The 25771-nt window shown below is 39.5% G+C and overlaps 2 protein-coding genes across 4 annotated transcripts; one reads left to right on the top strand and one right to left on the bottom strand.

Annotated features, from left to right (window-relative positions):
- Nucleotides 1-2410: 2410 nt before the first annotated feature.
- On the top strand, nt 2411-6489 carry LOC308311076 (claudin domain-containing protein 1-like). Its single transcript, XM_080757596.1, has 6 exons — nt 2411-2452; nt 2978-3319; nt 4116-4223; nt 4401-4538; nt 4720-4905; nt 6091-6489. Exons 2-6 carry the CDS (start codon nt 3028-3030, stop codon nt 6132-6134), a joined length of 768 nt encoding a protein of 255 aa, XP_080613722.1. The 5' UTR covers nt 2411-2452; nt 2978-3027; the 3' UTR covers nt 6135-6489.
- Nucleotides 6490-7933: 1444 nt separating this feature from the next.
- acy3.2 (aspartoacylase (aminocyclase) 3, tandem duplicate 2) lies at nt 7934-13661 on the bottom strand. Of its 3 annotated transcripts, none has more exons than XM_080759437.1 (7): nt 13479-13661; nt 10508-10737; nt 10031-10223; nt 9004-9097; nt 8742-8849; nt 8528-8640; nt 7934-8247 (listed from the first exon to the last, which is right to left on the bottom strand). In XM_080759437.1, exons 2-7 carry the CDS (start codon nt 10735-10737, stop codon nt 8050-8052), a joined length of 936 nt encoding a protein of 311 aa, XP_080615563.1. In that variant the 5' UTR covers nt 13479-13661; the 3' UTR covers nt 7934-8049. The 3 variants fall into 3 exon arrangements, with proteins under 3 accessions (XP_080615563.1, XP_080615564.1, XP_080615565.1); XM_080759438.1 differs by lacking the exon at nt 13479-13661 and adding an exon at nt 13209-13335; XM_080759439.1 differs by having other exon boundaries at nt 8080-8242.
- Between the last annotated feature and the right edge of the window lie 12110 nt (nt 13662-25771).

Genomic DNA, 25771 nt, shown 5'->3' with positions numbered 1-25771 from the left:
GGCCAGGTCCACATATACAGTAACAGCGGGACAGACACACAGACAGACAGACAGACAGACATGATCTGCAGGGTCTCAGCTGCGTTCGCTTCATCAGGGGTATACTATGGTCCCGTGGTCTCAGCCTTAATTACTCCCATCTTCAATGACACTAGTGATTACAGGCCAACACTAGCATTTTCCCTGTTATGTCTCCAATGTGTGTGTCACCAAGACTCACCATTCTAGATCTCAATGGATGAATATGTGACATTTGACATTTCCATAATTGCTGTAGTGTAGACCTAACCTTAATTGCATCACCTGTAGGCTAGTAGACCCAGACCATCTCAGTAAACCTGCAAATCCACTTGATGTCAGGCTATGCCAGGGGTGTCAAACTGGAGTCATTTTAGACCAGACTGTGTCAAATGTAACTTCATGTGACCAGAACTGTGAACATACTGTACAATGTGTACATGCCTCGAGTCGACAGACACTAGACCCATTTCAAGCTCCTTTGAATATCTGGCAAATAGGTACTGTAGGCATTATTACAATTTTTATGTTTTGTTTGTTTGTTTGTTTACTTTTTGTTTGTTTGTTTACTGTCAGATTTTATATTCCTTAGTTTGTTTCATTATTATTTGTCAATGAATGTCACGAGCAATGCACCAGTAGGTGGCGTTAATTCAAGTATTTTGCCAACTCCTATGATGGTCTGCTTTCCCAAAGAAGAAGAAGGATCAGATGTTTGGAGTAGTGGTGGGAACTTTCGTTCTTTTCAGTGAACGGATCGGTCGTTCGTTCGTTCACTAAAATGATCCGTTCATTTCGGTCATTTCGGTCATTTCGGTCATGTCCCTATAGGATCTCCCGCACGGACCATACTCTATGGCACGGACCCACCAGTCACTCGAACGAGTCGTTCAACTTCAATCATTGGCCGAGCCAGGCCGATCGTCCTTCCAGGCTATGGGATTTTCTCTGGGAGGGATGGGGTCTAATCTCCTTGTGCGGCTGAGAGTAGCCATTTTTTCCCCTGCGGTCTATGGTAGTAGCAGAGTAGCACTGTCAATTAGCATCGAACATTTGCACTCGTTATAGCTAAATACGGTATTAAAAAATTATGAATTATGATCGAAAATATCAGTTACAATGAAACTGAATGGAGGTGTTTTTTTGGAGGGTAACTGTTCCGTTTTGGCAGAGTCAGACGATCCGCGATGTCAACACCAGTCACTCCTCCCAGTCTCCCCCAGTCATGAAGCCTTTATACCCGGGCATAATTTCTTCTTTACGTCCCCTGTCTGTCTGGGACCACCAGAGCTCCAATAGCTATAGCAAGTATCACAATTTAAATAAATAAGCATATAGAAACTATTTCACATTAACAATGTTGGTAAAACTAAGATATTTGAGGGGAAATATATAATTTATATTTTATATCCACAAATAAAATATTATCATTGATTAACTCCATTCCTCTACGCCCCTCCTATATTTAATCTATACTAACCAATTATGGTAATAATATGAATTGTATGCTATTAATGCTATTAGTATAAAGAAGGAGCCTAATCTATTTTCATGTTTTTATAGCATTAAATACTATATATGTATTGGTATGTATTAGCCTGTTTATTTTCCATTGATATAATTTCACCATAATATTATAATATCACCATAATAATAGTACATTTAAACAGAAGAGAGCAAATTTAATAACCAGTCACTTTAATAACCAGGTGGACCACCTTGTTCAATTCATCAAAGAGTGACAAACAATCAATAAAGCAAGCATTAAAAGTCCACAGACTTGGGTTTCCAATGCTAGACAATGTCAGACCCAAGTCAGTCATTATATATATATATTATATAAATAAAAACGTATGGGTTTCCAATGCTAGACAATGTCAGACCCAAGTCAGTCATTCGTACACACTTCACAGTTAGTTTACAGCACTTCGTTCAGTCACCACCCCCTTCTCCCGGTCGGTTATACTGTTAAAGCACTTTGAACGAAGAACGAAACTTTCGGTCACCTCGGTCAATGTACCTTTGTACCAGTATGACCGATCCGACCCACTTTGAACGAATGATTTCGGTCTTTCGGTCAATGTACCAGTATGACCGATCCGACCCACTTTGAACGAAGAACGAAATATGCATTTCGGTCTTTCGGTCGTATCGTATGACCAGTCACCACCCACTTCTCCTCTGCAACTGTGCGCTGTGGGAGCCCTGGCCTGGAGACGGAGAGCATGGCCCCGCCCTGGCAGGCTCCGTCTCGCAGCCTCGCACTGAATGAGAAGAGCAGCCGGGCGACTCCCCGTCATTTGCATTTTGAACGGATCGTTCACGGAAGTGACCGGATCGGTTTCGTTCACCAAAAAGAACTAGTTCTTTTGATTCGTTCGTTCATGACCGACTCATCTCTAGTTTGGAGGAGGAGGAACCTTGTAGCTAAGAGGTAAAACCAAAACCCAAATACATAGATATATATGTTATGTAGCTACGATAACAATGGTTGAATATAACTGTGTAAACACTGCGTTAAGTTTAGCGGTTTAGTTATTTGTTTGATAGCGTCGCCTATGCTTAAAGGCTTGACGTTTACGCCCATGAAAATATTTGAGCAAGGTAGCATTAGCCAGATAGCTGAAAGATGCTACACAGCTGTCTCGCAACGTTAACCTTGATATGCTAGGCCAGATATGGATAGGCTATCTAATATATATGCTCGCCTATAGTTGCTGTCATTGTATGCAGGTTTGTATGTAGTGGAGCAACTTTGTGAAACGTGACTGACACAGACACTCACTCACTCTCACACACACACACACACACACACACACACACACACACACACACACAGTGGATGTGGTGCAGCGCAAAGCTGGAGATATGATTATGATGATATAAGAATTATGTATGGCCAGTTGCCTGGTGCTTGGTGACTGACCTTTGAACTGCTCGCTCTTTTTTTTTAAACAAGAAAGCATCATGTTTTAGTCTTCACGTCAAGCAGCACCTGTCGCATGCATCATGGTGGACAACAGGTACGCCACAGCTCTGGTCATCGGCTCCGTGCTCAGCCTCCTCGCCTCTGTGTATCTGTCTGTTGCCGTGGGAACGCAACACTGGTACCAGTACCGCAGTCCGCCGGCCAAGCACGAGTCCAGCAACGCCTCTGAGCTCCGTGAGGACTTCATCAATGGAGACTTTGATGAGAAGTCCTACAGTGATACGATGTTTCGTCTCAATGGCACCCTGGGACTGTGGTGGAGGTGTATACTGGTCCCGGCCCCGGGGCAGTCGCACTGGTACAAAGAGCCTGGTAAGAACCCACAATATGGCATTGGGTTTAGTGGACTCTCAGTTACAGCCTTGTGAGGTTTCATTTGGAACAAGGGAACAATTCGAAACTGGCCTCTGTAAAAGCTGAATTTGTATCTGGATTGTACTATGTTTTTGTATGGACGTGGTGTTGGGTGCCTGCACATATGCACACATGGCATCAACGCATGGTGTTGTGTGCAGGCGCCCTACACTCTGTCTTTGTACTATGGATTGTACTATGTTTTTGTATGGACGTGGTGTTGGGTGCCTGCACATATGCACACATGGCATCAACGCATGGTGTTGTGTGCAGGCGCCCTACACTCTGTCTTTCGTTTTCTTTTCTTTTATCCCCCTGTTCCCCTCACTGTATATATATATTTTTTTCCCTTTTCGCTTCCTATATGATGAATTCCTGTTCTGTTCTTTAACTACATAGAAGTGTCTATTTGTTTGTCTCTAAATGTTTTGATGAATTGAACAATGTGGACCCTGTTGTAAACAAGTGTAAGGCTTAATTGGGTCGTCCACTCACAGTTAACAGTCTTTGTATTGAGTTTGTGCTTGAAATGTACTGTAATTCTGCAAACTGTTAATAAAGATTTCAATCAATCAATCAAAACCGTTAAAGAATCGGACCATAACAAGGGAATCGTTAAAATCAACCTTAATTGTTGCGATATTACTCAAGGTTTATAAAAACTTTGATCGGTTAATACTGAAATAATGTAATTCAGTTTGATGGTGTTTGCCCAGAATTGTGTTTGAGCTCTCCCTCTTACTGTCTGTCCCAGATCCTAAGATGGCAACGCAGTGTGTGAGCTTCACCCTGCCCCAGCAGTTTGTTTCTAAGTACAAGGAACCTGGCAACCATAACAGTGGAGAGGATCTTCTGAGGACATGTGAGTTACACTCTCCTGCCCAACCCATATTTTTATTAAATTTTGTATTAATTTAGTACGTCTTTGAATATTGGCTGGCAATGGTAAATTGTGGTCATTTTAATTACACTTAACTGCCCGAATAATGTATTTTTTCACTTCTCATTGGCTAATGTTTTTTTGTTTCTTTTTGAGCAGACTTGTGGAGGTGTCAGTTCCTCCTGCCCTTGGTGTCTCTGGCCTTGGTTTTCCTTAGTTGCCTTATTGGGGTGTGTGCCTGCCTGTGCCGCAGCCTCACCCCCACCCTAGGTGTAGGAGTACTACATCTCCTGGCAGGTAAGAGAAAGGAACACTTCTTTACTACAATATTCCTCACCTAATTATTACCTCTATGCCCCAACTAGCCAAACACATGGTTTATTTTGTGCAAAACACAAATTTGTGATTTTTTTTTTATGTATTTTAAGTTTGACTGACTTTCAGCATTGTCCTTCACCTGTGCGTCTCCACTCTCCAGGCCTGTGCACTCTGGGTACTGTTTGCTGTTTCCTGGCAGGAATGGACCTGCTCCACCGGAACTCTGCACCGCTCTCCACTGATGGGGTGGATGGTTCACTTGGCTGGTCTCTCTACCTGGCCCTGATCTCGTCCCCGATGCAGATGATGGCAGCTGCTTTGTTCCTATGGGCAGCCCGCAGCCACCGTAAGAATTACACCCGCATGACTGCATACAGGGTTGCGTAAAACAGCACATTGAGCCTCAACAAGATTCCTGTAAATGAACTTCAGAAGACTGTTTAGTGAGGTTATTGCTCGGCAGACTTCTACAGGTTGGACTACACGGTTTTTTTTACCAAACCACAAAAGAACACGAGGTTGATCTTCTGGAACTACAGGCCATGTAGTTCTGTTGAATGAACGTTAACGTGTGATGTTATTTCATCCAGATTTCACAGCGCCTACAACCTGAATAATAACATTTATTATGACCCATTATTACAACATTCAGTTGCGCTGGTTCCATTGTTTTTATGCTAATTTGTAAAGCTTATACTGCCTTTTTCTGTTGCCATATTGTCCTTATTTGTCAATAGTTTAAAGATTTCATGAAATGGCTTAATTTTAACTTTTTTTTGCCAAACTCAGAGCTGTGTTTTGGCTTAACCAATCACAGTCTCAGAGTACACAAATAGATTTTGTGTGAAAAACATCTTTCATTTCATTAGGTCTTTAAATAGGTTTATTATTCACACAAATTTTAAGTCAAGGTTATTTGAGATAAATTGTGATAGCTTGCTCCATTAATGCATGACGATATTAGACCGGTCTATTTTCATAGGCGTTATACATTTTCTTTGGTCTTTGCAGAGCCTTTTTGTGATTATCTGTGGTAATTTTCACTTTTTATGTGTTTTGGCTGGATGTCATTCATTGAAATGCAACCACTCCTTTGCCGTTTTCATCCACATTTGTAGATGTTTCTTTGAATGTAAAACATTATTTGTTGAATTTATACCACTCCAGGAAACCTGTGTTCTTTTATCCTATATGTAAAATATAATGGCCTATGGTTCAGCCCCAACTTGTGTCAACTTGAATTTGAACCAAATTACTTAATTAACTGAATCTAATTGAAATGAGATATTCACTCAAACAGATAGCACAACTTTATTTTTCTACCAGTGGCACTGACACTAATGGAAGCTTTCAAATGGCTCTTATTAATTCAGTTAATTATCTTGGTAATTGTTAATCTACTGCCAGGATTTGTATTTGTATATTCAATTTCAACTGTTTCACATTCATTCAATCATTCAACAAACAAAAAAGATCTTTCCACCTTATTAATATCATGGACACTATTCTTTCTTACTAACCCTTTTCCAAGTGAGAATCCTGACAAGTGTGAGGTGTTGTTCATACAGGAGCTAAGGATGCTTGGACCCCAACTACGTGCACACTTGGTACTGTAACCACAGATCCTGTAGTGTTGTAGCCCATGGCAAAAATGAGAAAACTAACTGTACATTTTGGAAAAAGGGAAATCTGCTTAAATCCCTGCATATTATGCTAAATGTGAATGCCCATGTGCAACTTCAGATCAAACCAGTCAAACCACTATAAGCAGAAATGGAAGGATAGACAGAGCTGTATTCATTTTATAGTAGGATTATAGGATGATGTAATGTTTGTTGCTTGTAAAAGTTAAGTTTGGTAACTGCCAGCCTTTTTTCACATTTGGCCTGCAACTTTACAGCTGCAGTGATTAAAATGTATGGGACCCCCACACGGTACAGTTGCACCGCTCACTTCACACAGGTGGGATTTTTATATATAGGCCACTGTGTATATATAGCACTGGTTAAAATAAGATATTTTTCACTTCTGCAGCTGGTATTAAAGTCTGTCTGGGGAAACTTGTCAAGCAGGCAGTGGCTTTCTTCTGCCTTAGCTGTATCTGTTTATACTTGACAAATATTACCTCACATTCAGAAGATTTAATCACTGTGACCTTTTAGGTAACCTTTTAGGTAGTACTTTGTCCTATGATGGTGTTGTACAGTGGTGTTATGCAGAGAATGTGATCTACATTACAAGCTCGTGTTGCGATGTATCACGTGTCATGGTTGTGACCTTGTAGATTGCTATTTGGATTTATTTTTTATATATTTAGGTTGAAAGTGATTAACTTAATGTCATAACTCTGTTGAAATATACATGCATCCAACTTTGCTCAACCAATATATTGGCAGCACTGATTAACTACTATAACATTGACTGTGTGAGGCAGTGAAAGGGGATATTTCACTTTCTCCCCAAAATTGGGTCATTCTATCGTCTACTCAGGCTTTTGTGAACAGTTTTTTAGATATTTGATATTCATTTAATCAGACTTAAACTTCAAACTCCACACAGATTCATCGAAAACACCCGTCCACCCGCGCCAGTGCTGTTATTCCAACGCCCCCTCAGGTACATTTTGTAACTATTTAACTACAATGGTATAATATTTTTTGGGGTGGGTAGATCTTGTTGAGCTGGTCATTTTGAAAGTAGCTCTTAAGTAAAAAAGTGTAGGCACCCCTAGTGATGCATTCAATTACTCGATATGGCAATACTATATCGATCGACAATCCGGACGATAGGTGAATCGATCGAGAGGCTGCTGTATCGGTTCAGAAATAAACGGCATGAATTATCTGGGTGATGCAGTGTTGCCAAACGTACCTCTGTTTAAGGTTATCGAAGCCCCCCATGCAAGTTGCAATGCACTCCCTTCCCAGACCTGTTGTTAGGAAGTTTAGACATTTATTTTAATTTAAAGATCTCTGTGTGCCTGAAAGTGCTTTATTCTATTTGTGCAACATGGTCATTATTTTGAATAAATGTTTAATCGATATATATCGTATCATGGCCTTTGTATCGTGATACATATCTATCATGAGATTGCAAGCAATATCCACCACTTCAACCTGTAACAAGTGTGCCATCACTGTCCAATCTACTGGAACGTATTCACATTTTTGCTCATAAAGATCCAAGTTGGATCAAAACTCTTGTCATTAACAGTTGGAGACTTGTGCCGTTTTGCTTTCAGCCAGTCAGTCAACCATGCGCATGCTCGTATCAGAATAAAAGTACATCACACCAGAAGGAATTAAAACGTATTTACTATAAATGATAATTGTAATTATTTACACGTAAATACTTAATAACCCACTAATATAGTGCTGTTTGATCGTATAAAATTGCTGTTTTTTATTTTTTATTAGTTGATTTCATTAGTTCAAGTTCATTGTTTCAATAGCAACTTTCTCTCTCATGGTTCTTCACGCTTCTACTCCAATCAATCCTTCTTCACACTTATGGTTGGTATGGTTAGGGTCTTCTTTTTAGCTAGATGGAATGCAATTTTCTTCTCATAGTATGCACACTCATTCACAAAAAAGGGATAGAGTTGTTCTTCCCCTTCATACTGAAGTGTGTCTCCAGAGAATGACAGAAAGATGGGGTCACCAGGACGCAGAAGGCTGAAGTCTCTATCCTAGAGAATAAAAGTAACAAGGTAAGATGAAGTGCACAGGTAAATTACAGATAACAAATCTCAGAAATAATCAAATGGCAATATGAAAATAATATATATGATACACAGTGTAGAGACAGGAAAAACAAGGGCAGAGAGAAGAGAGACATGAGTGGTCCGTGTACTAACTGGCTGAAACACCAGGTGCCCCCGTGTTACAGCGTTTTAACGGTCTTACACTAAGTGTATGCATCTCACCTGGTAAAATATGCTACTATACAATATTGAAATGTGCTTGTACCTGTAGCTGGGGGTGTATGGCACCAATCATTTCATGTGTCTCCGGGTCTCTTGGGTAGTCTATACTCTTCACGAAAGTGTACGCTTCCACTTCACCACCTTCAAAGGTGCTGCCTATGGAATGATGGGAAAGATAATACATGACAAATGGACTACAGTTCTGGGGTTGAACATGTTACTGTAATCTTGACAGCGACTTGGAGTTGTTACTTTACCTGAGTTGAAACTCTGAATCCAATTTAATATCTGATCAACTGCCTCTTTCATTAAGTTGAAGATATCCGCTCTGACCACTCCATTGGGTTGTGGTCCTATCTCTATTGCTGTGGAGAAAAGGAGATGCAATTTTTATACCAATGTTTGTCACAAATTCAGAGCTGACACGCACGCACACACAGATCTCTCCCCCTCTCTCTCTCTACAACATGAACATGCACACACTGTAGGCTATATACAGACTCACCCACAAGCACTTACAGAGGCCATGTCTGCCCAGTGAATCTTGGGAAAAAGCCTCAGAAGAGGGCAATTCCATAACGATTAACCTCACGGGTGCAGAGGTTATCTTGCACTGGAAACACCAGAAGGAACATATTTACTCTCAACACAACATATTTACGGTAAATTGCGTATCAACGCCATTTTATAGGGAAACACAGCTTTTGTTTAAGCTATGCGCATGTCATGGAATTATTTAAGCTCAAATCCTAAATAATGCAATCGTATTTGGCATTCCTAAAACCATTTTTAGAAAAGTATGTAGACACCTATAGGCTACTGTACATGTATAAAGAGGTCAGTAGTAGAGCAGGCAGGACATGTATTTCACAGACCATTGGTCTGATCGGATCAGCGGTTATTTGGAACCGGCCTTTCTCCGGACACTCGGATGGGCATTGTGTGTATCTTATGAACCGCTCATCTGATAAACTTCACACTTAGCAAGTGTGTTGCTGAGGAGCCATGATTAAAGCTGCTATTCAAAGATTTTCCTAGAAGCTTTGTCAATGGTCGATTTGCCTGTCTACTGCCTGATTGGTTAGTCATTTTGACCGTTTTTCTTTTTTTTTTTACCAATTACAAAGCTTCTTGGAACATATTTGAATGCAGATTGTGTCACTGAGACTACATTTTTTGGGGAGTGTTTTACCAAAAATAAAAAAGGTCATTCCATTTTTTACATATTGCGTATAGCTACTCGCCAAAACACATTTTAGTTGACAAAATCATCTCTAGATTTAGTCGACTAAAATCTTACGATATTTAGTCGACTAAAACTAGACTAACATGCACTAAAACATTTCAGATGACTAAAATACGATGAAAACTAAATGGAATTTTATTCAAAAGACCTATGACTAAAATCTAAATTAATTCAAAATGTTGCTGTCAAAATCAACAAAAAAACGCCCAGCAATTGGCCAGTTCTGAATGGGCTCATGTTTCAAAACGGGCACGCCCTCTGACCTCTAAGATGAAACGCTGGAAAGCACCAAGTTCTCACCTGGATGTGTTTAAAGATGTGCAGGGTGATCCAGTCAGAGGGATAGCCAATGAGGGTCAGGCCCATATTGGATGTGGTGTTGTGGAGATCACAAACCAGATCCATGGCTTCTTGGCTGCCTTTGGGCCCAAGCTGAATATTCAGTTCCTGGGCTCGTCTAACCTCATAAGGGGTGGCATCTGTTATAGGTACACTGGTGGACAAAAGATATGTTTTATTTATGACTTGGTAAAATAAAAATACATTGCAGTATTTCATATGGAAGTGTTAAATGGGGTTCCTAATGAGTAATAGTTAACCCTAACCCCACCACAAAAAAAACGTTTTATTTATTAGTCAGCACAATGTAGCTATATTCTTATTAATGAAATCTCTCAAATACTGAGCGCAAAGCCTACTTTTTGGCAGGGGTTCTCAGCAAACCTTTATTCCAGTTGGCAACATTAAATTACATGATTTTAGCCCCTTTCTGTTCACCTGAGCATGGCGTCCGTAAAACAGCGGTTGAGGTCTATTTCAGTGTATCTTCTGCAGGTTTCCACAGCCCGTGGGTTGGACATGACTGTTGTTATAGAGACTGATCCAACTTGATCTACCTGCTGTCTCTGCATTTCCCTCACTAGGTACACACCGGACATCTCATTTCCATGTGTGCCGCCACAAATGGCAATGCGAGACAATGCAGGGAGGAACACTCTTGCCCACATCTGTGGGCAAGAAAGAATAACAAAAAAGATCAGTTTATGGTGAGTTGTTATTTCTTCCTTTTATGTTCTTGTAATTTTAATTCAAATTAATATTCACTATTAGAATATTTGCAGAACACAACAAGAGCCTTTTCAGAAATGCCTTGAATGTCATGAATATATGGGTAACAACATGGCTCAATATGATGAAGCAATCAAGTATAGGTTTGATTTATTGCGATCATATGGTGGCCTAGAATTCAAGGTTCAGAGCTTCAGCACATAATGGTGCCTACTGTCTTTTCATTGGTATCAGGAGGATTACATTTCTTTACATCTCATACACATTGTTTACACATTGGAGACAAACTCCAACCCATTGGTCTTCATCATTGCATACTGTATAATTATCAGTAGCCTATAATAGAATGAACAGTACACCTTTTGCATATACCTGCATGTTAACCAACCACTCACTACAGTATACCTTCCATGCCTGACCTATATGTTGCTGCCATTTTAACATGTTGCTGCGCCTGCTACAGTTATTCATTATTATTATACAGTGTCTTATTTCAACTTATGCCAATGCTCCGTGAGTCAATGATTTATTGGTTTGACAGCCTCAGCATGAACAAAAACCCCATGGTGAAAGATGGGTATGGAGAACTTATCAATGGTCTTGGCCATGTTTATCAAGAGCCATTCAGAGGGCAAGGGCCATTCTTGCTGATAGTTAACATCCTCTTCATGTGGAGTCCTGCCCTCCAGGGAGGCGGTATTATATGTTTCCCAGGAGGACTAAATCAAACAGATATCTGAGATCACTTGTTCTTGGGATTTTGAGCAAGCTGTAGGCCTGTTGCTATTGCGTATACATTCTAACAGAACTGATGGGCTGAATATTTATTTACAGTAGGCCTATGTATTCTTTGGGGGAATCACGTTTACAAGTTACTCTTCTTATCGATGCATTTTCATGCACATGACATTCAGACTAACTTCTTTCATGGACATCATGAACATGTTTCAAACATTGTCAAATGGCCAGTCAGTGTTGATTTTGACAGCAAATTTAGTTAGTTAGTTTTAGTCATAGTCTCTTGAATAGTTTTCATTTAATTTGTCACATTTTACTTACCTGGAATGTTTTAGCGTTAGTCTAGTTTTAGTCGACTAAATGTCATGTCGACTAAATCTACAGTAGATGACTAAATAGACTAAATGTGTTTTGTCGGGCCTTCATGCTGTCGTAATTACTGATTTTACACTTAGACGATAAAATAGACGATTTACAAGCTCATGACGCATTGTGAGCTTGTAGATCGGCTATTTTCAGCATGCAACCAAGTGTAAAAGGAATTATACTGGATCTCTTGTCCACTAGTCTCCTCCTAACATTTTAGTCAAATTTTTATTTGTTGACACAATTGTCAATAGCCTATATTTAGTCTTAGTTTTAGTCATCATAAGTTTTAATTTTAGTTTCAATTTAGTTTTCATCAGTGAAAAAAGGTAGTCGTATATAGTCGCCGAAATCAACACTGTGGCCGCTGTGTACCGCACACATGCAAAAACATTAAAATCAACACTGTGGCCAGTACCGCACACATGCAAAAACATTAAAATCAACACTGTGGCCAGTACCGCACACATGCAAAAACATTAAAATCAACACTGTGGCCAGTACCGCACACATGCAAAAACATTAAAATCAACACTGTGGCCGCTGTGTACCGCACACATGCAAAAACATTAAACTCAGTCAAACTCAGGCATAGAAAGATGTCTTTTCAGTTTAGGTCAATTAGCTTTGACCTCCCACTTCGACTCTCTCTGCTATAGTGCAAAACATCTGGTTTCACTATGTCAAAACACAGCAGTGGTGGAAGAAGTAGGCCTACTCACATGTTTTACTTAAGTTAAAGGATCAATACTACACGTACAAGTCTGGCATTCAGAATTTATTTCAGTAAAAGTATAGGCATCAAAATATCAAAAGTAAAAGTACTCATTATGCAGAAATTCACGAAGTCTATATTGTGTTGAAATGGTTAAAGGGACACTTCACCCTTTTAGCAATAAAATATATATCAATGACCTTTATAAGATTTAGAACACTTTCCCGGCATTATTTTTTGTGTAATCTCTGGTTTTAGATATGTTAGATTATCCGAGTGTCTCTGACGTCCGAGCCACTCGGATAATCTAAAATATCTAAAACCAGAGATTACACAAAAAATAACGCCAGGAGTGTTCTAAATCTTATAAAGGTCATTGATATATATATTTTTTTGCTAAAAGGGTGAAGTGTCCCTTTAACATATGTTTTGTAATCATATTTATAATCTACAAAGTAATTAGTAAAGGTATAAGGTAGTAAAAAGTATTGAAAATTGGAAATAATCCAGTAAAGTAAAATACCTCGCAATTTAATTTAAGTACAGTACTTGAGTACACGTATAGTTACTGCACTGCAAAACAGCACATACCGGTAGCCTATAGTCCTGGATGTCCTGAGGGGCTCTGAAGCTTTTAAGAAATATGTTTTTCAGCTCAGAATTATGACCACATGGCACCCAAGAGAAAAAGCACGGCAGCAGTTATAGCACATGGCTTTCCAGGATATTGCATGGACAGCTAGATTTCCAATGGTACAGAACACAAAGGACACAGGGACAGTTGAGTTGCATTCTACAGAATCTGGTATTCAAAGTTCAAGAAAATACCATTTAAGGCTCGATGTCAGGGAGTTGTCTTACCTTTCTGTTGAGTCAATACTAGTTGGCAATGGTTCTTGATCAGCTTTACATTCAGGCTTCAGCAACCTTTGAACTGTTCAAAGGAGAGTTGCATTAAAATGTAGTGTTTCACAATGTGCCTGCAAGTTAATCTGGCAGGCACTCCACCGGTTACTTTAAAGCCAGAAGCACAAACACACAACCAGCTTGGTGTTTGACATTGTAAAGTGAAACCAGAAGTCATATAGACCACACCCACACACTGACTCTTAAATTCCTCTCTGTCATTTATTTATTTTTGTTCTGGTCTTTTCATGGTATGGTACAGTACCTCCCCTATTTACATGTTTACAGTACTTCTTCCAGCTGAATCAGCAAACGCCCCATGCTGAGTCACTCCACCGACATGGGAGAGACTAGAGAGTTAGAAAAAAAATGTAAAATAGCAAAAGAGACGAGAAAATATGAGAATATAAGAAAGACAAAGTTAAGAGACTTACAGTAGAAGAGAAATCTAGAAGACAGATTCAGATGAATCTCTTACTAGTCTCTTGAGACAGACCATTGGCACACACAGTCGCACACACCATTTTCAAATGTCTCCACCATTGTAGTTATCTGCTTGGCTTGAAAGACTAATCTCTTAGGCTGCTATTATGCAGTATCAGCAGCTCATGATGCAATGAGCTGTGAAACCAATACAAATATTTGTATCAACATGAATTAAAATAGAAATGGAATATATTCTAGCCTATACACATGAACCTTAATATTTTTTATGCAGCTCTCACTATACTGTGCAGGTCCTTGCAATAATGTTTTTCAACACATGGGGCAAGAAAGTAACTAGGGTCCACCAATGAATCAACCTTCACAGCAAAGAAAATTGCCTACATTGTGCACTTTTGAATCAAACTAAAATGAGAATGCACATGCCACTAAATGTACATTCTCGCAGCTGTGTTTTATAACCAAAAATAGAAAGTGTTATTGTCATTGACAAGGATACATTGTCTTTTTTTTATTTTGTTTCTCACAGAGTAGCCTTTATATTACTTTATTTTCCTCCTCATTTTGTATTGCGATGCAGATTATGATGATAATGTATGTTATATTGTTACAATGTTCCCATAATAACTTCTGGTATCACGCACAGTTGCACACACATGCACACACGCACATGTTATTTGTCATTTTGCCTTTAACCAGTGCTGGAATTTTAACACAATGGCTAAGCTACTTAACAACAAAGTCCTTTCGCCAGTATACTGGTAATCTCTACATATGGCGTAACTCAAGCGTTTGAAGATTGTCTCAACCAACCAAGTTTGTCTTGAGACACAATTATACTATTATTTCATTTTCCTCAGCATCAGTAGCATCAGTGGTCACATTATGAATCTAATGGCTCAATCAGAGCGATGAGAAACATGTCATCTTCATTATCCACATCATCCAATATGTTAAAGGTGTGAGATGACAGAGACTGGGTGAGGGCATTTCAAGCAGAATACTCCCCTTGTGATTACTAGAGATGATAATTCATGAGTAAATTGTTAGAAGAACATCTTTATGCAGGTAGCACTTAACGTGTGAGCTTTTTAGTATGCATTCCGTACAGGCACTATTTCTGAGAGGCTTTGGCTGTCACATTGCAGACGAGGAGTTGACTAAAACAGGTGGCTTGTGGGTAATCTAGGCAGACTTTTTAACCTTATGGTGGTATTTTCCACAGAGTGTGAATGTGTGCAGGTGTGTATCAGACTAAATTGTCAGGAAAGACGGAACCCTACTGTGGTACCTACAAGTCCTTCCTGCATTGCATAAATGCCTTTACAGCGAAGCAATGTCTCTTCTGGAGATCTGTGATTGACATTCCAGTACAGAATAATCTAAATTTAACTGTGAGAATATGCAAATTGACCCATTTGTATACAATCCAAGCTAATTGGCATTATAAAGACCATGGGGATGTGCTTTGCGACAAGTCCATGGGGGGATGGGGGTTGGCTACATTACGGGCCTCACATAAGCACCCTTTGGCATCTGTGACCTGGCCTGCTGAACTGTCTGCATTTGGGGTAATAAAAGTAGATTTTTTACTTCATAGTTTCTGTTGCGTTAGGCAGCGGCTACATATGGTTTTTCATTAACATTTTTAGTAAATGTTTATAGCTTTCATTCACCAAGTGTGTAAAAACTGACTGTACTGTCTACACATTAACCTGCACATTTCTGGAGTAATGGCTCACACTCTCACTTCCACTTTATGTTGTAGCCTGTAAATAAAATACACTTTTTAAGAGTGTTACGTCTGGGAAGTCTGGCGTGGCATTGTGAAATCCATGATCTCGACCGCGGTCGAAAAATGATGATCACTAGTATACTAATAGTATACAGGTAGTATACTGGTAGAAATAATGCCTACAGTTTTAGTAGGCCTATACTAGAGCGGTGCCAGTGGGGCACTGGTCTACTTGGAAAGATACAAGTTGGAAAGTTGAAAAGGCAAAAAGCCCCAAAAATATATATATATATAAAAAAGAACGATGTCAGAAGTCGGTGGGACGAACGCATGGAGTTCTTTGTCAGGCATGCCCGTGGAGTCTGGCCCGGGCAGAGGCCTTTTCTGGCGGTTCTGGACAACCGTGAGGTCTGATCAACTCAATACCGGGCACTGCACTCCCTGTGGGGGTATGGAGCCCAACTCGTTTGCAATGGTTTTTGATTGATTAATTTATTAACAGATTGGAGAATTACAGTACATTTCAAGCACAACTCAATACAAAACTGTTAACTATGGACGGCACCATAACAGCACTGATCTTTGTATATGCTTTGAAGGAAATTGTAAACAAATATATAGGGCAAAACTCAACAGTCCTTATGTCTTTTATTGATGTGTCAAGAGCCTTTGATCGTATTAATCATAGAAAGCTTCTTATTAAACTAAGCCTAAGAGGGGTGCCTGGGGGCATAGTTAGGATCTTGGCCTATTGGTATGCCAACCAGACCATGAGAGTCAAGTGGGGCAATAGTGAATCAGGCCCATTTGGGGTCACAATGGAATTTTGTCGCCTATTCTTTTTAATTTATATGGATGACCTGTCGAAACAGATGAATGCTTGTAACACTGGTTGTATGCTGGGTAATGATCTTGTCAATCATTTGATGTATGCAGATGATTTAGTCATACTGCGCCAAAACTTAGTGCTGGACTACAGTATGGCATTGAAAATGATATCAAGTATAATGGCAGTAAGAGTGTAGAACAAAAGAGGACAAAAGTAAAACATTTCCTTTCTTTTAACACTCTCGGTGTCTGTAGTAAAGTCAAATATCTTGAACATTTTATTACAGAACAGTTGACAGATGATGATGATGATGATATACACAGACAGTGTCGTAGGATGTATGTATGCACAGGCGAACACCCTCGCACGCAAGTTCAGTATGTGTTCAGAAGCAATAGTCCGGCAGCCGTCAGGCTTCTTTTGTTTAAAGTGGGAAATTTGGTATATAGTCTTTTTTATTGGCCTAAAATATTGTCTGTATACATTCATGAAATGAAGCTGACCAGCTGTCACTATTGGGCAAAAGTTTTTTATAGGGGTTTCTTGTGAACCTATCATTAACATCCTATGGCAGGCCAAAATGTCAAACGTTCCTTTTACTTTAAGTAGCATGTGACACAAAAAACACTCCTTGGGCTAAAAGCAGCCATAGCCACTTGCCCAAATGGGCCCAAAATGTGCTGACCTCATGACATTTGTCATGACGTCTATGGCCATTTTTAGCCCAATGAGTGCATTAGTTATGCATTTTGTGCATAACTAATGCTTGGAATGGATTCAGAATCATGAAAAACCCCTAGTTTGACATGTCATGCTACTTAAAGCAAAAGGAAAGTTTTACATTTTTGCCTGCCATATAGGATGTTAATGAATACAAAAATTGCCCAATAGTGACAGCCGGTCAGCAAGTGGATTCATGAATGTATATAGGCTATATAGACAATATTTTATGCCAGTAAAAAAGACTATAGGCCGATACCAAATTTCCCACCCCATAACCCCGGCTGCCAGACTAAGATTACTCTATTTAGAGTTTACTGTACACCACTCTATGCACTGCCCACTTGTGGTCAAACTACAAAAAAGCAAGTATTCAGAAACTTCATTATAGTAGCATATAATGATGCCATGAGAATTTTACTCAAAAAGTCTAGATGGTGCAGTGCAAGTGAAATGTTTGTGGCTGAAAGAGTCAATACTTTTCAAGCTGTTCTCCGGAACTTAATGCATGCCATATATTCATGTGTCGCGTGGATGAGTCTGTGAATAGCATCATCGTCAGTATAAAGAACCCTGTCAAAAGTTGCACTAGATACTCCTCTATAGCCTTAAGGACTATTCATAGTCTGGATTTTCGGTGATGGGGTGACCACCGCTCCAGTGGTGAGGTGACCACCGGAGCTGAAATAACATTAAGTGGTGGTCACCCAACCACTGTAAATCCAGACTATGTATGAGCCTTTAGAAGACGCATTGGCTTAAAGCATGTATTTATAACTGTCACAAATGCATGTCTAACATGTACATTTGGACTGTTATTTTATTTGGATGTATATTGTAATTTGTATATGTTTTTCTATGGACCCTGAAAGCGCAACAGAGAACAGCTGATATCCTATGTACAAGCTCACATCGCATTGCGGATAGGACTGTTGCTTTGGCAATGTAAACGTATGTTTTCTCATGCCAATAAAGCCCTTTGGATTGAAATGAGTGTATAGGTCTGCCTGCGCGACACCATCGCGGGACGAAGCATAAATTATACTTGATGGGTTTTAATCTTCTAAGGTTTTAAATTTAATAGGGTTTCTAGGTGTAATTATGTATAGGACTATAGTAGCATGCCAACGTTTGTGCCATTGAGAATGCACTGGGCGTTTATGAAACAATGACCACTGCTATGAAGCTACTGTCAGTTTGGTTTGTTGGCTCCAGATAAACTGACTCCTCTGATTCTGTATCCAATAACATTTAAATAAGTAATGGATCGCACAAGATAATTTCCTTTGATTATTCCTGCTCTTTCTCTCCGTGCACAGTGTGTGTTTGACTGTTTGTGTGTGTGTGTGTGTGTGTGCGCGCGCGCGCGCGTGCATGGTGCTGGTGCGTTGCATGTCCACTTTTTTGTCTAGAGCTTATTATAGCCTACTCTAACGGCCAAGCTACACCAGGCTTTTCATTTCAGTGCAAAATAGACAGAGTTATGCAAACTATTATATTATATGGCTCTGGCCTGGTGTAGCCCGGTCGTTAGGTCGGCGTGGTGGGGAAGTGCAGGATGATCCCCCAGAAGTACGCACACACACACACGCACACACGCGCACACACACACACACACACACACACACACACACACACACACACACACACACACACACACACACACACACACACACACACACACACACACACACACACACACATTGACACACAGCTGTGATCCATACGCTATAGATGACAGACATCATTTGTGTGTGTGTGTGTGTGTGTGTGTGTGTGTGTGTGTGTGTGTGTGTGTGCTGTTACATCAACAGTGGATGATCACAAATCACACAACACAAATCACTCTGACTAACGGACCAATGACGGACGGACTAGTTGAACAGGTGACCGGATCCAGTGGGCGGGGCTTTGGATTTAAATAGGAGCGGCCATGTTGTTTCCCATCATGCTGTTTGGTTTGGGATCCAGGCTACTGTCACTGCATGCTGTCTGTGAGCAGAGCTGTTTGGTCCACGGTAAGAAGCGTTTGTTTGAGAAACACGGTTTTATCCTTGAGCACTGTTGTTGTTTAGACATTAAGAGGATTTATAGGACTGTTTATTGTTTAAACAGAGTATTTATAAGACTGTTGTTTATTGTGACACTAAATGGACAACAATGTCAGCAATGTTTGTCCTTTTAGGCCTCATTCACACATGAAGAACACATGTTCTGTTGCCCTGCCTGTGTTTGAAGTTTAGATTTTTTTTACCAATATCTTAAAGGGACAATTCACTTTTAAAAAACAAACTTTTTGTCATTGTATTATCTACTCGGGTTTATGTGAACACTACAGACAGTTTTTAAGTTAAAATGCTAAAAAGCTAAAATGAATATCGAATATCTAAATACTGAATCAAGCAACTTAAAAGCTGTCTGCAGTGTTCACATAAGCCTGAGTAGACGATAAAGTGAAATATCCTTTTAATATTATATGAATTTTACAATGTATGAAATCTGGATGAAGAGTAATGTTGTTTTTATTTATGTCTTACAGGTTAATCATGTGACCTTGGATGGGGTCATCAGGAGATGGCTGGTATTGATAATAGAGTGTCTACTCGGCTGAGCTGAAACTTATAACGGTGTCAACGAACGCTCCCTGAGATTACGAGGCGTACGGTGCTCGGGACGTATTGTGCCATACAACCTACGCGGCTCTATTAATACCGGCTATCTTCAACTGAGCGACGGAAGCCCCGCCACGGTATGTACCTGGATTACATGTGGCTGTAGTAGAAACAAGGGCTGTGTCACCATTACATGTCAAGTTGACCATTCATTGTCATACATATGATTTTACATATGTTTGGGGAAAAACCTTACTGAGGTTTTTATGTGTTTTTAGTATTTCAATGTGTCCATGATTTCATGGACACTTCCTACCCAGACTACAATTCCCATAATGCTTTGGTGCACTGCTCCTTGTGCATAGGGGAGGGCTGTCTTACTGAGACAACATGTAGTCTAGGGAGGAAGTGAGCCCAGTGTCCATGACATCATGGAGCCCATGGACACTTTTGAAATACTACATATCTAAAAACGACGATTACCCACATAAAAAACCCAGGAAAGGGTTTCTTGTCTCCCAAACATCATTAAAATAAGCTCTGGTTGCAAAAGGGGTGAAGTCGCCGTTTAATGGGTTGAATCATTAAAGCTGCTATAAGCAATATGTCAAATGTAATTACTTTTTTATTTTTTGGTATTCAGACTGCCAGCAATGGGTAAAACAATATTTTGTCACATGGTTTGGAGCACAGATTCATAAAAGTATACAATCGGAAGTATACAATACATTACAGATTACACAATATACATAGTCATATCGGAAGGCTTTCCCTATTTGTACAGTGGAAGAACATTTTTCAGAAAAGCACCCAATTTATAGATTACTTTTTGTTTTTCTCTGACCAATGACAAAGCTTCTAGGAACATCTTTGACTGCAGATTTTGGCCCCTAGATGTATCTCAGACTAAATAATTTTTGGGAGTGTTTTACTCATTGCTGAATGAAATAAAAATCATTAAAATTGACATTATTGCTTATAGCAGCTTTAATCACAATTTGCGACAATAATAAAGTAAGATATTGGTGACAGAGCTTTCAGTGACTGTTATGACTTCCAAAATGTCATCCTGTAGGCCGACAACTAAATATATATTTTTTTCTTGTCATTTCAGAACGTGAAGCTGACAAGGCGACGTCGGTATTGAAGGTACAGTGCTGTTACCACTCCTGGGTGCTGTTGGCAGTGAAGGTTAGTAATGAACCTTTTGATTCCTGATGCTTGTGTAAGTGGGCTACATGCTACCATACCATAGGTTGTCATTCGCACCGTGTATCGTTTCACGTAATTTGTGTATAATGCCACTCTACATCACATGCCGCAATGTGATTTATGTATTGTTTAACATAATTTACGGGTAAAGCTGTCACGTCACGTCACATCACATTATGTATGTTCTGTTGTAGTCTTTCTGTGCTGTTTTCTGTGTCGAGTTATTAGAATTTCTATTTCCTTTCTCTTTTAATAAAAAAAAGTATTTTATTTATTTCTCCTTGCCCATCTATTGCCCTAGTTCTTCACTAGTGGACTGTGTGTACAAAATGTGATGTGGCGTCATGTGACTTATTTCCGGTATCATTATGGTAGCATGTAGCCTGCTTAACACTGTTTACAGCCTTCTATGCTGTAGATCTGTCCAAACTAACAGGAAGAAAATTATGGCAGATTTTCTTCGTTGGTTAGTTTGTTTTGTTTAGTGCTGATATTGAAGGTAAGTGGGCGTAGTTTATTATCTTTTGATGTCGGGCAGAAACCTTGTATCTCCATAGTTCAACCTTTTGTAAATTAATTTCCTTACTTGGTCATGCTACAGTGTCACACACTAAAGTAGCAAAGAGCTGATCTACAAGCTCACGATGCAAAGATCATCCATTATTGAATATAACCTTTTAGTATCGAACATGCACGGTTTCTACCCCTTTCATCTTCTCTTCTATTCTTTGCTTTAATAAAGTTATTGTTTTTTCTGGTCTCAGAGTTTTTAATCGCCTTTTGCTTTATTTTTCATAAGTAATTTCTTTCTTTCCTTTCCTATCTATCACTAGTTCTTCACTAGTGTATGTGGTGCGTGTGTCGGGTCGTGTCTCTCATACAGTTTCTAATCCTTTGATTGGAGCTGTATCGTTTCACGTCATTTGCGTTGTGTCATTTGCCGGTAAAGCGCCATCACGTCAGTTCACATCAGATATGAACACAGGCCGGTATGTGATGTGCATTTATGTGATATTTTTATGTGATTATTTCACAAATTGCGGATAGCTCGTTGCACGCCATGCACTCTGTTCATTGCTCTTGTGTTCTAATGTCATCCTCAGTGTTGTATGTATGTTGTGTTCTCATGTTCATAGTGTTGCTGTATTGCTAACAAATACTGGGGTCCAAAGAATGCTTCTGCCATTGCATAATTTGCACCTCGTATCATTTGTCAATCGTCCACAAATGGCATAAATTGTAATGTATATTTAAATGTGGGCAATTCTTTTGAAAACATGTAGATTTTAAAATAGAAATGTGGGACAACTGGCTAGAAAAACTGGCCACAAACCTAAGGCCAACTGCTTGGGCGGAGACCAAGAATCTTTTTGTTTTGTTCATGTTCATAAAGCGCTCCAAGTGCTTTAAGTGAAAGTCCAGCAGCAAACCTCTAGGTCATAAGAGCATTGTTTGTGCTATATTATCAGATTCAATTTGTGAGTATAAAGCTTCATCTAAGCCCACATCACATATGAACACAGGCCCGGTATGTGATGTGTGTTTATGTCTCGTATCATTTCACATTGGTGAGTAAGGCTTCATCACGTCATCCCCACATCACATGATGAGGTTAGGGTTAGGGTTAGGTATGTGATGTGGATTGATGTGATGTATGTCTTTTATAATGTGCGAGTGAAGCTTCATCGTGTCAGTTCACATCACATTATGTGGTGTGTATTGATGTGATTTATTTATGCTGCCATTTGCAGCTAAAACTTAATTCATGCCGGTCAGTAGGCGAGGCATTGACGATGGGCCTATGACCCAAAGGTTTTCTGCTGCACTTTTCACTTTTAGCACTTTGCAGCTCTTTATGAGCACGGAAAAATAAAATATTTTCTTAGTTTATGTCTGAGGAGTTTTCCTTAGTCTTCTTCTCGATTTAAATTGTAAGACATAATCATGGCTATCATTTATAGTCCATTATGATTCAAATTATTATGAATGTGATTGCTTTTGGACCTGTAAATTACAACAAAACAAACTAAGGCACTGGTGTGGTACTACTGGTTTACCAGAATGGGGTTCAACTCCCTGCGGTGCCCTCAATTTGTTGTATTTACATGGTTCATTTTCTGCTCATTGTTGCCTTTTCAGAGATGATAACCCCCAGGTTCTTTACTACGTTTGTACTCTCCACAGTTGGGTTACAAGTCTATTTAGGGACAAGCCCGAAGGTACTCTTGGTTTTCTCTTCTCCTTCCACCAAAAATGGCAGTTCTGGCTGAACCGTTCTGTCGGGTTTTCGCGAAATAATATGGTAGCCCCCTATTTTTATTTTATTTTTGGAATGACGATTGGCCCTGATTTCTGATCACCCCATCTGATCGGTGTTGTGTTCTTATATCTTTACTGAATTAAGATTGTCTTTCTGGTTTCTTTATTGCCATGACCGCTCCTGTCGACTTGCCGGTCTCAATCATAACATCCTGTTACATCACCTTTGGTGTCCCTATACATTTCTGTTACCTGTCGGTACCTGCTTCCTGGTCATGTGACTTCAGTAAACAATACACGACAATCGTGACAACCTCTAGAGGGCAATGCTAAACGGTGAGGATGCGAAACCCACAACCATTGTCCATATGGGTGGCCCTATAGCACTCAACTGAGAATGCTAACTTTAAACGGGCATAGCTCATGATCCGTTTGACCGTCAGCAATAAAATGTGTCTCCTCTTGCCTCACTTTCATGTTCTGACTTTTGACCTCTGACCTTAGATCAACTGCTATTTTGAATTGTATCTCTCCTCCCGGTATCTTTGATCAAAATGCCCAAACATTTCTACACAACTTTGGCCCTATACCGATGCATCAGAAGTATAAAAAAACTGACATACTGTAATATTTGTGGGTTTACTATACAGGTCCATCCCATGTATTTAGAATATTTTGTAAAAGTGTTTCTTCCGTAATATAATTAATGAAACTTTCATACATTCTCAATTCATTGTGCTTAAAGTGAAGTATTAAACTTAAAAAAAAAAAAAATCTTGATGGCGTACAGCTCAAGGAAATCAAAGTCCTACTGGTATTTTTTATTTGTTTTTAAACGAAATGTCGACCATCTGAAAAGTGTATTGTACATGCAGTATTTGCACAGACAGGAAATGCTTCTTCCAGTTAGAAGCATGGAAAGAAATACAAGAGAGAGACGGGGAAGAAGATGCAGGCAAATACAACTGTTAGCAATACTAATGTAATGGTGTAAGATAATGTGGTATAGCAATGTTGTCGGATAATGTATGAGAATATTAAGATATGGTGTAGTGGTGTAATAATCCATGGTCGTTCTCTGTCAGGAGGCCGGGGTCCACGATCAGACGTTTGTTTGGCCCCCGTGAAGAGGCCTGGTCCACGGTCACACTCGGCAGTCAGTTGGGGGTCCATATTAGAAGTCCATGGAACTTTTTTTCAAATCCTCGTTTTTCAGTATGCCGTTTTTCATTTTTGAGGATTTGAAAAAATAGACTAATCATTCCAAGATCATGGACTATAGCCCATGGTCTCGGAATGATTTTCGTTCCATAGTGAGGCGGCATAGCTAACCTATCGTTCATTTTATGACGGAAGTGCCAAATTTGGCAGAAGTTGACAGATATATTGGTAACAAAACTGGATATTGGGCCATCCCAAATTATCATTCTGGTGGGTGTGGCAGCCATTTTTCAAAATGGCCGCCAGCGGTTTTGTCAAATCTTCCTAAACGACCCTCTAGCAGCTACAATATTTGCTGTAGAAGACTGAAATGTTGCATGAAGGTCATGTGCTTTCATACCAATTGGCTAAAAGGGGTGGGGGAGATGCAATGAGAGTATATAAAATGTGCATAACTTCCAAGTAGACATACAAATTTTGTTTTCATTATTACATTTTTTTTTCAAATCAAAACCATGGGCTATAGGGTTATAGCCCATGTTTTTTGAAATTTTGAAAAAAAAAGTTATCCTCGTTTCTCATCATTTTGGACCATGGGCTATAGCCCATATGGTACGGCATACTATAGCACGCCGTTTTTCATCATTTTTGACGATTTGACAAAAATGACAAAATGAAAAAAACGATGGGTTATAGCCCATGTTTTTTGAAATTTTGAAAAAAAAAGTTAGCCTCGTTTCTCATCATTTTGAACCGTGGGCTATAGCCCATATTGTACGGCATATTATAGCGCGCAGTTTTTCATCATTTTTGAGGATTTGAAAAAAATGACGAAATGACAAAAACGATGGGTTATAGCCCATGTTTTTTGAAATTTAAAAAAAAAAAAGTTAGCCTCGTTTCTCATCATTTTGGACCATGGGCTATAGCCCATATCGTACGGCATACTATAGCGCGCCGTTTTTCATCATTTTTGAGGATTTGAAAAAAAGGACAAAATGACAAAAACGATGGGTTATAGCCCATGTTTTTTGAAATTTTGGAAAAAAAAGTTAGCCTCGTTTCTCATCATTTTGGACCATGGGCTATAGCCCATATCGTACGGCATACTATAGCGCACCGTTTTTCATCATTTTTGAGGATTTAAAAAAAATGACGAAATGACAAAAACGATGGGTTATAGCCCATGTTTTTTGAAAATTTGAAAAAAAAAGTTAGCCTCGTTTCTCATCATTTTGGACCATGGGCTATAGCCCATATCGTACGGCGTACTATA

The sequence above is a fragment of the Protomyctophum bolini genome, assembly GCF_963924005.1.
Source record: "Protomyctophum bolini genome assembly, chromosome: 3".
NCBI classification, from domain to species: domain Eukaryota; kingdom Metazoa; phylum Chordata; class Actinopteri; order Myctophiformes; family Myctophidae; genus Protomyctophum; species Protomyctophum bolini.
Note: the sequence above shows the minus strand (reverse complement) of the source record. Positions and strands in the feature narration are given on the sequence as shown.